This window comes from Rhopilema esculentum, chromosome 7 (assembly GCF_057945365.1).
Source record: "Rhopilema esculentum isolate cy_ngs chromosome 7, ASM5794536v1, whole genome shotgun sequence".
NCBI classification, from domain to species: domain Eukaryota; kingdom Metazoa; phylum Cnidaria; class Scyphozoa; order Rhizostomeae; family Rhizostomatidae; genus Rhopilema; species Rhopilema esculentum.
Window position 1 is genome coordinate 10,355,352 of NC_142821.1, and position 12,894 is coordinate 10,368,245.

Below are 12,894 nucleotides of genomic sequence, written 5' to 3' on the forward strand. Positions count from 1 at the left end.
GCGAATTTCGCACCGAATTCGCGGAGAAATCGCTGATGAAGGCATCAAGGCATGCGCAGTTTTGATTTTTGATTTCGCAGCGAATTCGCAAGAAAGTAGAAGATAGTTCGAGATTTTTTCGTGTGATTTGCCCCTCGTCATAATCGCTCTCATTTTCCATTAAATTCCCATCAGTAAAACTCCCTTTAAAGGTTCCCCCTGCTAAATTACCAAGAAGTATTTTTTCAACGGTTCTTCGACGCTCCAACGCCCGTTCCTTAAATACCACAAGATAAACCACAATCCTAGGTTAAAGGAACAAAAACAAATGTTGCAAGACATTGCTGTGTCAATCGTGTAATTGAATATTCATAGGCTCAATCCAGCCTAAGATAGCCAATATGGCGGAAATCAAATCATCTTCAGAAACTTACTCGCGACTGTCAACGTCGATGCAGGAAGCTTATGCCAAGGTCCTAGTAGATCGAATTAAGTTTTCTGATGATAGCAGTAGTGTGTTAGAAATTGGATGTGGAACCGGGGCAACTGCAGCATATTTGGCCCGAGATGTGGTCAGGAACGGAACTGTAACTGGCTGCGATCCTCAAGAGAACAGAATCCGCGTAGCCGCTGAGAAGTACTCTGACATAGAAGGACTGGAGTTTATAAAAAGCACTGGAGTTGAAGCTTTGAAGGGTAAAGAACAGGCCTACGATGTTATATACAGCAATTCTGTACTACACTGGATGTCTGATGAGGAATTTGAGGAGACAATGAGGCTAAGCTTTGTTGCAATGAAATCTGGGGGATTTGCAGCCCATAATGTTGTTGAAGCGATCCCCGAAAATGTGGTCAAAGTGATTGCGAATTCGAATCCCGAAAATTTAAAGAGCCTTTATGAAATGATAAAGCCAATCAGCCTTGGAAGGCTTGTGCATGTATCAGCAAAAGTGGGCTTCAAGGTTGTAGACTCAGGTCGGATACCAACAGTGACAAAATTTGATGATTTGAAAGAGTATCTACGTTTACAGGATGCAACGCTGTACGGTAAATTTGGTATTGAAGAAGGTTACATGAAAAACAGTCACAAGATTGATTTGGCAAAGGATGAAGATGGCAAAATAAATCATGTTAGTCCTTTAGTGTTTATTGTTTTACAGAAATAATGATAATCAAACACTAAGCTTCAGCCAATTATGTAAAAATATATACACAACTATGCTTTGAATTAAATCAAAGTAGCAATTAATGTTTTCTTTACTTTAATTCGGTTTTTTCCTTCGTAAACTAGAACATTACCTATTACCTCACGAGCATAATCATTTAATTTTCAGTATTACAAGAAATAATATTTCCAGACTGAACATAACGTTAACATGGAGTTCTCAAGTGTGACGTCATAAAATGAATCGACTGATCTTCAGAATCATCGTATGACGTATCTTCTTCACTAGGATATCAAAAGTATTGCATCCCCTTGTGCAAAATGGCGGCAATTTTGGCTGACCCTTCAACAATAACAAACATTTGGATGCATGAATTGGGTGAACTAGGCGTACCTTATAGCAAATTTTGGCGGGAAATTCTTGAAAATCTTGCTGACGCCATAGAAAACATAATTAGAAATGTATAAACTAAGCAGAAATAATTTTATTTGTTAAAGTTTAGACCATAGCCAAAGAGGAAGAGTTACCAAATGAGAAGTAAGTCGCAATTAAATATTTGAGGAAAAGTGGACTTTCCTATCGTAAAATTGCTGAGCAAGTTGGTTGCAGCCACACAACAGCTGTAGGAATTTTTAGTTTCTTAATCTGGAGTTCAGTGACAAAAAAACCAAGAAGTGGACGGCCATAGAAAGTTGATGATAAAGGGGAAAGAATTGTTTGTTGCACTGCACTGCGGTTACGTTTTGCGACGCTAAAGGACATAAACCTTGACGTTTAGCAGCTAAGAATCCTTCGAAACAAATCCATTCGTTTCATTACCAAACGAAAAGGCACGTATCAGCTGGTCTCAAGCCCTCCAAGATTGGACTGTGAGGGGATGGGAGGGTCTTGTTTACTCCGATAAATGCAAGTTTGGGCTTAAAAATGACTGTAACACGTTAAGAGTCTGACGTTCAACGGAAAAGGTGCACAGCACAACCAAATGTTTTACCAGCCAGTTCTAGAGCTGCATTGGGCCTAAGGATGTTGGGAAACTAGTCATTTGTGACCAACAACTTGACCCTAAAAAATGTTTATCCTTGCTTCAAGATAACCTCTTTTGAAGTGTTGAAGCTGAAAGGCCATTCATCTTTCAGCAAGATAATGCACCACCACATAGGTCCATTCTTACCAAATTTATTGCAAAACAATAGGAATTCAAGTCTTGCCATGGCCAGCATCAAGTCCGATTTTGAACATCATCGCAAAACTTGGCTTCGCAAAAAAAACATTAAAAATAATGATCCAAATGGTCCTCCAATAACTAGAGAAACATGAAATGAAAGAGTTGTTCGGGCTTGGCACGAAATTCCTCAAGATTACATTGCCCGATTATATTTATCAATTTTAAGAAGGCTGAGACCGGTTTCTGAAGTTTGCGGTTACTCAACACAGTATTGAAAGTTGAAACTGTTAAAAAACATTTGTTACTGTTATTTTTTCTAAATAAAAATTGCATAACAATAGCTTTCTATCATTCATGCGCCATATCTCCTCCTTCGCGGTAGTGCAATACATTTGGTACCCTTGTCCATGTGGACCCCATAAAATCTCTCCATGTGTTTTTACGTATCTTAATAGGCTAATGGTTAGACATCTAGCATTTAATTAAAAGTACTGACTTCAGTATGACCTGACTGTGGACTGAACGGCATTGAGGTCTGTGCTGGTCAAAATTCAGTAGATAATTTTGTATGATCTTTTGATGTGAGTTTTGCGAATTACGTTTTATCGAATTTACGCGTTTTAGGAATTACGAATAAAATTTAGTGTCTCATTTTGCTTGGCAATCCTCTGTGGTGGTCCAAAAAGAAGTGACTCAGTTTTTCCTTTCTTCAGGTTAACTAACATATCCACCAATACTGAGTTTCCTTTATTGTTTCTATGCTTTTTATGGGTTCAAAACTTTTCTGCCATCAGCTCTGGAAAAAGACAGGTACCTAATTGTTTAAATCTAATCACCCAACTGCAAACTTCATGGGGTCAAAAAGGAGAAGTAAACGTTTTGCACTTTTTACATAGACCTTTCAGGTTATGTCTCACCATCTATCACAACAGGAGTGTCTTTCCTTCCAGATCTACTTCTAGTCACTTCTGATAATCGCCTATTCATACTCTTGTTTACTGTAGGTTACGAAATAGTCTACTCTCCAAGATGAAAAATTTTGGATACCTTTGCACCATAAGCTTTTCGGACAGATACAATTTTGGGATATAACGAATCTGCCTGCTTTTAAAATATGAAAAAAATTATGTTGTATCTCATAGTAACATGGACCTCAAGGCCCATTTCTTAAGAAACACGACCCGATAACGATATAACAGATACGAAACACAACAATAATAATTACGAGAACCTAACACATTACACGGTGCTCTGTTGCTTCAAAAAGTTCAATGGTTTCCAAAATGCAAAATGGTGCAACATGCGAAATCAATTCGAAATTTTGCTTTGCTACCAAGAAAGATCGCGCAGAATGCATACCTTCTATGGTGGGTCTATCTTTGCAACGGTGTCGTAATACCAATTGTTTTAATTTTATGAGGGTAGATAGAAGAATATAGCAAACAAAAGATCAAATCATAAATTTTTCTCATTCAGAAATTTAATTTTCATTTACTTAATTACATTTACTAATTCATACTTTCTCTAAAACAACAAACGCCGCACGACCAACATGAATAATTTTCCCACCTTCATCCTTTTTAAACTCAATCTTTTGACTGATTTTCGTGCACCCTTCTTCAATACCAAATTTACCGTACAGCGTTGCATCCATTAAACTTAGATACTCTTTCAAATCATCAAATTTTGTAACTGCCGGTATCCGACCTGAGTCTACAACCTTAAAGCCCACTTTTGCTGATACATCCACAAGCCTTTCAAGGCTGATTGGTTTCATCATTTCATAAAGGCTCTTTAAATTTTCGTCATTAGCATGCTTGATCAACTTAACAAAGTTTTCAGGGATTTCTTCGCACACACTATGTGCTGCAAATGCCCCCGATTTCATTGCAACAAAGCTTAGCCTCATTGTCTCCTCAAATTCCTCCTCATTCATCCAATGGAGTACATAATTGGTAAATATAACATCGTAGGCTTGCTCTCTACCCTTCAAAGCTTCAACTCCAGTGCTTTTTATAAACTCCAGTCTTTCTATGTCAGAGTACTTCTCAACGGCTACGCGGATTCTGTTCTCTTGAGGATCACAGCCAGTCACTGTTCCATTCCTGACCACATCTCGGGCCAGATATGCTGCAGTTGCCCCAGTTCCACATCCAATTTCTAACACATTGCTGTTATCAGGAATCTTTACTCGATCTACTAGGACCTTGGCGTGAGCTTCTTGAAATGACGTCGAAAGTCGTGAGTAGGTTTCTGAAGATGATTTACTTTCCCCCATATTTGCCATGTTTGACGTAAATGTTCGAATGAAACAAAACACCTTCCGAATTCTGTTCGCGAAGCTACTGCTGTACGTTCCGTCACGGCCGATTAGCTAAAAAAATACCAAAGTAGGATGGCGGGATTTCGTTTACCGTCCGATTAGATGCTTTGTTTATAATTTTCCTTTAGCTAATCAGAGCTTGCCAATTTCGCCTGGTTTGTTCACAACTTTCTCAAAAGAAGCACCCCTAGCCGTCGAGGAAAAGCACTACTGAAGTTTAGGCCGCCAAAAAATATACTTGAGATAAAATTTACAAATTACAAAGACACGTCGGAATGGCAGTAGGTAGGAAGCAGTGGCAACAAGATTGTAAAAGGCACTGCGTTAAGAGGCAAATTATCGTTTTTAGGGCACAGCAATAGGTTTTGTCAAATGTACGTTGAGCTGCTAGTGCCGGAGTTTAATTTGAAAGCATCGCTTTATTCTTATTCTCAAAATTAAGACAAATTCTAGCTTGGACTATGGCAACGTTGAAAATGGCAAAACTAGTTCTACTTTCTGTCATAATTCGATCATTAAGATGAAAGACTTACAAAAAAGATTTACTGCAAAAATACGTACCACAAGTGAATTTGTCCAGATACTTTAGAAGCTCAACTACACCGATGTTTTAACATGTTACTATTGTTGCAAAAAGGCTCAGAGTGAGTATAAAATTCCATGTTTTGCCCAGCAATGTGCCGACGAACGAAGTGTTGGGGCTACCACACCCCCTGTACCCACCTTTTGCGACGCCCTTGAATTTGAAGTCGTTTAGTCAGAGATGAAGACGAAGGCAATTTATTTGGCTGCTCCGTGTACCTTTTGCCTGATTTTTTTATACTGCCCTCCCTTATCTGAAAAGTATGGCATTATTGTCAAATAACAGGCTTCGCAAACAGAAGTTTTTTATAATATCGCTATTGATGAAATTGGTGTGCAATTTAAACGTTTGGCACATCTAAGAACAGACTGTATATACCCGCATATGAGAAACATGAATTGTTTTAATATGACAACTTACTTCCTTATACACAAAAAGTATTTTCAATCGACTAATGTAATTAAACTGCTTTTTATGTATTGTTTTTGGCTGAACATCCAGGAGTTCCAGAGGCCACCTTCAAAAATTCACCGCATCAAAATAAATTCAATACTTTATTTGATAATCAATTTTTTATGATCAAGTGGCAGGGGTTTTTAGGATAATCTTTTCAACATAAAGAAATTGCGCAAAGTTTGCAGGAAAAATATCAACAGTTCTTTTGCAACCATTCTAAAAGGGAGCAAGAAGAGATAGCTAGAAGAACCCCAAAAGGATGCCCTTAACTTCCCTGTCGCTGTCTGACTCATTTGAAGGCAGCAGCTGATGTGGATGACATGCGAAAGAACGCGTAGTTGGCACAAAAGCGCATTTGACAGTTGATGTGCCCTCGGGGAGGATACCTTAACATGTTTGAAGGAGCGGGGACGTGCCATTATTTAGGGGTACCTTTTTTTCTGAGAAGTGCGGAATTATCGGTATCAGTTTTTGAAATATGTCTGGAACTATAGGTACCATTTGAAAAAAACATGCAGAATTATGGGCACCATTTTGGGAAAATATTGCAAAATTATTAGGAGGGAGATTTAGCATTAACAAAATGAATGTCCAGTTTGAAATGAAGGTACAAAATATATGTAATATTGGGAAATGGGGGAAAGGACATGCAAAATTTGTTTTATGATTTTCTATATGCTTTTAGAATTCTTTTCGCTTTGTGGAATTATGGGTATAGGTTTCATCATGTTTGCGGAATTATGGGTCCAAAATTTTAACCAAAATCACCTTCACCTTCATGCTCTTACACATGCCTCACTACTAGCAAGGTAATTTCCGAACAGCTTCGATTACAGAAGAGCTTTGTTTACGTCTTAAGCTGCAATCTTTCTTGACTTAACTACCGTTCTGAGGCATTATTTAAACGAGACGAGAAGTGTAGATAGTTCTCCAAGATGCCATGCAAAATTACCAAATACCTTTTTTAACAGTATTTTACTGATTGTTTAAACCGCTCTCACAAACCTCCTTGCCACATTGTTAACGAGGTAAAATGCGAGAAAAGTCCATGTTTAAAATAAAATGATCTGATATAATTAGATAATTTAATGCCTCGAATACCTTTTGCAGCAGTTTTAATTTTTTTTAAAGGTTTGTGTGTTGTCAGAGTAAAGATTCCTTGGTAATCCTCACTGAGCTACAAATCGACGAAACGGTCAAATTCTGCACCACTTCTAAACGAACTGCTCTAGTTGACATGCAAGTAAAAAGGCAGATATAATTTTCAGATTAATACGTTTCTGGATTGCCTCACAACCTTTTAGAATTCATTAGTTCTGAAGAATAGCATTAAGTGTACCACGGACCAGGTTATGAAAGACTAAGTTATGATTCTTTCTAATGATAAGTTCTGAAAACAAAGACTCTGACTGTAGCAACGTAGGCTGTTCTGCTTCTATGGATACTGATGCATTGTTGACACGTGTTTTGTTTCTAACGATACCTTCGCCATCAAAAATTAAGATGAATTGGGAAACTAGTAAAAGGGGTATTTTCCTTAGCTATATTTACACTGAAAAATATCGAGTCTCGTTTTCAAATTGTTCTCTTTGTAGGACCTGATTATGAGTTCTCTTTGGTCTTGCATTTTCTGATCTTTTATCCTCGCCCTAATTTCTGCAGTTGTTAATAAATCTTAGAACCAAACAAAAACTCACAAACGTTGTTAATAGGACTGAATTTACTGATGTTTATGAAGTCTGGAATAATTCCTTGATTATCAACCATGTTAATAAAAGCAAATGAGACAACAATTTAGGGGTACTTAATAATTTTTTAAGTAACCTCTTCGTTACGTTGATCTTCTATCGAAACACTTTGTGTACCCCCAACCAACGCCTAGCACTTTCCAAAAAAATTGGCGAAAAATGCGATCATCGTCAATTGATCCTAATCTGTGATTGAGCCCTCCCGTTTTGGCCATTTGCCTACATTTGCTAAATTTCAAGACCCTTTAGAATTGTTTCGCAGCCGGTATTCAAATCGTCAATATAAAAGAAACTTGCCATGCCAAATGGCAATGCGAAACGATATTGCACAACAGAAGGATTATGACTGAGACACAAAGCAAGGCCGTTGCTCTGGCAGCTCTTCCTCTTATCAGGAAAGGTTATAATCACATTGTTCAATGATCAAGTCTAGCTACCCAGACAATCGTGTTTTGTATGGTTTGATATGTCCTTTTCGGAGGCGAAGTGATGGAGTAATCGATTCTTTATCAATTTTTGGCATCGAGTTTGATTGTTCTCATTGTTTGAGAGTTTGAACAATAATTCAAAAATCGATTACTTCGCCTCCGAAAAGGGCATACAAAACACGAAAGTTGGTGAAGGAAAAGTAATTAGAAAACGACTAAAACATGATAGAAAAAGCAACAGCTCATTCGCCTCGTCAAGGCTTGCTTGTGTAAAATTTGGTCTTGTTTCGGAAAACAAACCCGTTCCACCGAGAATCGAGATGCAGAAAGGGAGGTAAATCGAGGGGTTTTAGCTAGACTATCTTAGTTCTCTTTTTTCATCTTGCTAGGATGAAGGCTGCAATGTGCAGAAGCTATAATCGCATTTCTAATTTTAAAGGAAGGAGGAAATGCATAAGAATAGGCATCGATAGAAGTGGGTTAATCATAGAAACAAAGTTAGCGTTGATAAATTCGCCCTAAATCACGGCCATTTGTACGCCAAGTTATTGTGCCGTTCAGAAATTGACAAGGAGCTATTGGCAACTGTCCTTCAAATTATTAACATGTATGGCAATAATTAGGCAACCTCTGCGAATAGATAACAATTAAATGCTTGCAAATAGATACAATTAAATGACAATTAAAGTTGCTATCTTCTGCCATTGGTCATCTATCTCCTCTTAATCTCGCCCGGCACAAAACTGTAATAATAATCTAGGCTAACGAGACAATCTTTCCAATCCGAAGACTAAAGCTATCCTCATTTACTGGCTGAATGTCTAAGGTTTGCTAGATCAGCAAAACACGAAACATCCTTTTCGCAAGTTTTTTTTAAGCATCGGCCCCCACACTGAGCTAAACATTGCCGAACAAAGCAGAATCGAAAAAAATCCAAATTGAATTGATAGGCATAGAATAGAATGCAAAAAGCACAGCTCTTCGATGTTTTTTAGGCCAGTTTGGGCTACACAACACAGCATTAGCAACTCTGAAACTCTATATGGCCGAGTTACTAAAATGATGGGCCTTTAGGCTGATACAAAAACATAAATTTTAGACATCGTCTTCCATGACACCAAGGGAAAATAACGGACGGCTCAATAAACCTATACACTATGTTAAAAAACTATACACTACGTTAAAAGCAACAAAAAAGAAATCCCGATTACTTAAGTGCCTTACCCATGAAGGCATTCAAAATTAACTCCGCACTTTTCTCCAAAGTTGACAAAACATACCACCATAGCAAATCTTTGCATTTCCAATAGAGAAGTCAACAACAAAAATTGAAGATCAAGTTCGAGTTCAAGTTTTCATATTTAAAATTCCATTACATACAAAAGCTGACAACAATACAACTAAAAACAACAAATTCAATAGTAATTAAATACAACACAAATTATACATACTACGATCATCTAGTATGGGTCAAAATATTCTCGGACCATAGACTTTTTGTGACAAAAAACCTTCGCTCATAACTGAAGAACAATTTGATGTACACAGGTTCAGTCCTGACGCTTTTTATTCCATGAGTAATCAGTTAATCAAGCTGTTCAGTCAAGAAATCACTACCTCTGATAACAATCTGAAATACGTAGCTGTGCCCACGATATAAAAAATGATGCTTTAATTTATATAAAGGTAGACAAACAAATAAAAGCAAATGAAACATTTTGTACTCATTCAGTAACTTGGTAAGGTGCTTTTCTTTACTTAACTGGCTGAAAGCCTAGTGTTGACCTATCACAGTTTTTCTAAAACAACAAAAGCTTGACGAACAACATAAATTATTTTGCCATCTTCATCCTTTGGCAACTCAATACTGTGGCTGTTTTTCATGTACCCTTCTTCAACACCAAATTTACCGTACAGCGATGCATCCAGCAAACGTAGATACTCTTTCAAATCATCAAATTTTGTCACTGTCGGTATCCGACCTGAGTCTACAACTTTAAAGCCCACTTTTACTGATACATCAATAAGCCTTTCAAGGCTGATTGGCTTTACCATTTCATAAAGCCTTTTTAAATTTTCGGCTTTTGCGTGCTTGACCAACCTAATAAGATTGTCAGGGAGTTCTTCGGCAACATTATGGGCTGCCAATCCACCTGTTTTCGTTGCAACAAAGCTTAACCTCATCGTCTCCTCAAATTCCTCATCAGACATCCAGTGTAGTACATAATTGCTGTATATAACATCGTAGGCCTGTTCTTTACCCTTCAAAGCTGCAACTCCAGTGCTTTTTATAAACTCCAGTCCTTCTATGTCAGAGTACTTCTCAGCGGCTACGCGGATTCTGTTCTCTTCAGGATCACAGCCAGTCACTGTTCCATTCCTGACCACATCTCGGGCAAGATATGCTGCAGTTGCCCCGGTTCCACATCCAATTTCTAACACATTGCTGTTATCAGGAATCTTTATTCGATCTACTAGGACCCTGGTGTGAGCTTCTTGAAATGATGTCGAAAGTCGCAAGTAGGCTTCTGAAGATGATTTACTTTCCGCCATGTCCGCCATGTCTGACATGTATGGGTAACAATGCATTACTTACATGAATGTTTTCATGACAAAACATGGATACCAGACATGGATACCAGACAGGGACACCAGAGTGTATATATAAAAGAGGTATTCTCAAAGGCCGGGTCACGTGGCCGTGTTACCCGACAGATTATTCAACAAGAAGAATCGAACTCTTTTTTATTCTTGCTTGTAATCTGATGAAGAATTTTTTCAAAGAATAATCTTATCACCTCATTTTGTTAGAAAGAATAAACTCTCTCTGACTTATGATGGACGCCCCGTGGATTCAAGCCTGGGTAGTTTGTTAGGTCTCCCTCGGGACAATTTCTATAAGCCTTAGAAACCTTCCCAAGAAAAATAAGGCAGGGTTCGAGAATGGCACTTTAATGTGTTTTCTATTGGCCTTCCTTGCGGTCATTGACCAAACGACCGCCGTGTTGACCAAACGACCGCTCATGTCCCCAACTAAATTCAGTTTGGTGAAGCACCTGAACTTGTTTGGTGCGGCTCTCGTTTCAAACGTCGAAGTTAATTGTGCCGCTCGTCGGGCGTGAGTCTTTTGCATGAAGTATTTCAGGTTTGATAACGGACATTCAAAATGGTCCGAAACATACATTTCGCATTTGTGAGAAGATTGTTGATAGAATCCAGAAGGAAGTAGAGTTTGGCAGAGGCAAGATTGATAATTGAAGACTAGTGAAGCAAAGAAGGAGAGTTCGCTTGCTGTCTAGTGGTGCTACTTGCTCTCTTGATGTTGACAGCTTCGAGGAAATTGACAGCAACCCAACAAGGAATGAAAGCAAAGAAGACATGCCACGTACCCCCCCCCCCTCATTTCTAAGCAGAATCGATTTTGAATTTCGTCTAAATTCGATGAGAAAATGTTGGGGGAGGGGTAATATTTTGACACCGTACTTTTTGTGATGTATTCCTATGATTTTTAAACTGCCAATTTTCAAACAAACTTCGGATAAAATTGGCGTTCCCTGTTGGTAAAAGGGCGTTTTCTGATGGTTAAAAGGGCGTGGCTTAAATTTGTTTGGTTTGTCCCCCCCAGAGCTTAGTGGCTGGCGCCGCCATTGCTGGAACACGATACTTGGAGGCAAGAGAGCAATCACAACAAACCTTCGACTGTGCGGATTTGCAGAAGTGTAAATAATTCTCCAAGATGCCATGCAGGCTTACTAAATACCTTTTTAACGGTGTTTTACTGATTGTTTAAACCGCTCTCACAGTCACGAACCTCCTTGCCATATTGCTAAAGAGATGATAAAATGCCAGAATTCCATGTTTAAGAAGAAATGATCTGATATCATTAGATAATTGAATGCCTCGAATACCTTTTGCAGCAGATTTAAAGGTTTGTCTGTTGTCAGAGTAAAGATTCCTTGGTAATCCTCACTGAGCTACAAATCGACGAAACGGTCAAATTCTGCACCACTTCTAAACGAACTGCTCTAGTGAACATGCAAGAAAACAGGCAGATATAATTTTCAGATTAATACGTTTCTTAATTGCCTCACAACCTTTTAGAATTCATTAGTTCTGAAGTATAGCTTGAATCCAACTACAATTCTTGAGCCGTTGTTAATAGGACTGAATTTACTGATATCGATGAGATTTGGAATAATTCCTTGATTATCAACCATGTTAACAAAATCAATTGAGACATCAATTTAGGGGTACTTAATAATTTCTTAAGTAACCTCTTCGTTACGTTGATCTTTTATCGAAACGCTGATCGTCTTAGGCCAGGTTGCCGAGGGTTGGAATAAAAATTGGTCAATGATACCACATACGATTGATTGGTAGATTGCTCACCTGGCTGCCTCTAGAAGAAATATCAACTGGATTTTTACTTCTTGGGTAAAATTCCCATTTACTTGGTTCCAAAAACTTCAAAATAACTTCAACTTGGTATTGAACAAGTTGTTTAAAATCTTTGAAGTTCTTTATTCGACACATATGAATAATAGATGCATATGCTTATTCGCTGGCATCAGAGAATCCGTGCAGTTGAACGTCGTTTATTTTCTTATCCTTCTTAATAATAATATGGAAAAGACACTGATGGAAAGAAATTTAGGTTTGATGATAAGCTGGGATTATCGTGTTCGAAATTCCTGCAAGTTAACAGTTACTTCCCTAAAAAGACACTTCATTTTCATAGTAAATGGACTGAAAGCCCCTAAAGTATTAAATATCTTAGCGGAGAGTTTACCAAGCGATCTCGCAGTAAATGGCAGGACGAAAGCATAATTCTTCACCTTAGTCAAATCAAAATCAATCTCTTCATTTGGTGTATCCCAACCATCGCTAAGCATTTTCAAAAAATAAGCGAATAGAGTATAGATTCTTGCTTTCCATTTGCTCATAGGTTCTTTAGAATTTGAATGCTTTTTTATCAGTTGAGCCCTCCGGTATTCGCAATTTGCCTACGTAAATTTCTATACTTTTTTCAAATTGTTTCGCAACCTG

At 38.0% G+C, this 12,894-nt stretch overlaps 3 protein-coding genes across 3 annotated transcripts; 1 reads left to right on the forward strand and 2 right to left on the reverse strand.

Annotated features, from left to right (window-relative positions):
• Window positions 1-283: 283 nt before the first annotated feature.
• Window positions 284-2,400, forward strand: LOC135683454 (uncharacterized). Its single transcript, XM_065198709.2, has one exon. The coding sequence runs from the start codon at window positions 381-383 to the stop codon at window positions 1,143-1,145; it is 765 nt and encodes a 254-aa protein (XP_065054781.2). The 5' UTR covers window positions 284-380; the 3' UTR covers window positions 1,146-2,400.
• A 1,423-nt stretch (window positions 2,401-3,823) lies between these two features.
• Window positions 3,824-4,597, reverse strand: LOC148959978 (uncharacterized). Its single transcript, XM_089109276.1, has one exon. The coding sequence runs from the start codon at window positions 4,595-4,597 to the stop codon at window positions 3,824-3,826; it is 774 nt and encodes a 257-aa protein (XP_088965402.1).
• Window positions 4,598-9,165: 4,568 nt separating this feature from the next.
• On the reverse strand, window positions 9,166-10,643 carry LOC135683455 (uncharacterized). Its single transcript, XM_065198710.2, has one exon. The coding sequence runs from the start codon at window positions 10,435-10,437 to the stop codon at window positions 9,637-9,639; it is 801 nt and encodes a 266-aa protein (XP_065054782.2). The 5' UTR covers window positions 10,438-10,643; the 3' UTR covers window positions 9,166-9,636.
• Between the last annotated feature and the right edge of the window lie 2,251 nt (window positions 10,644-12,894).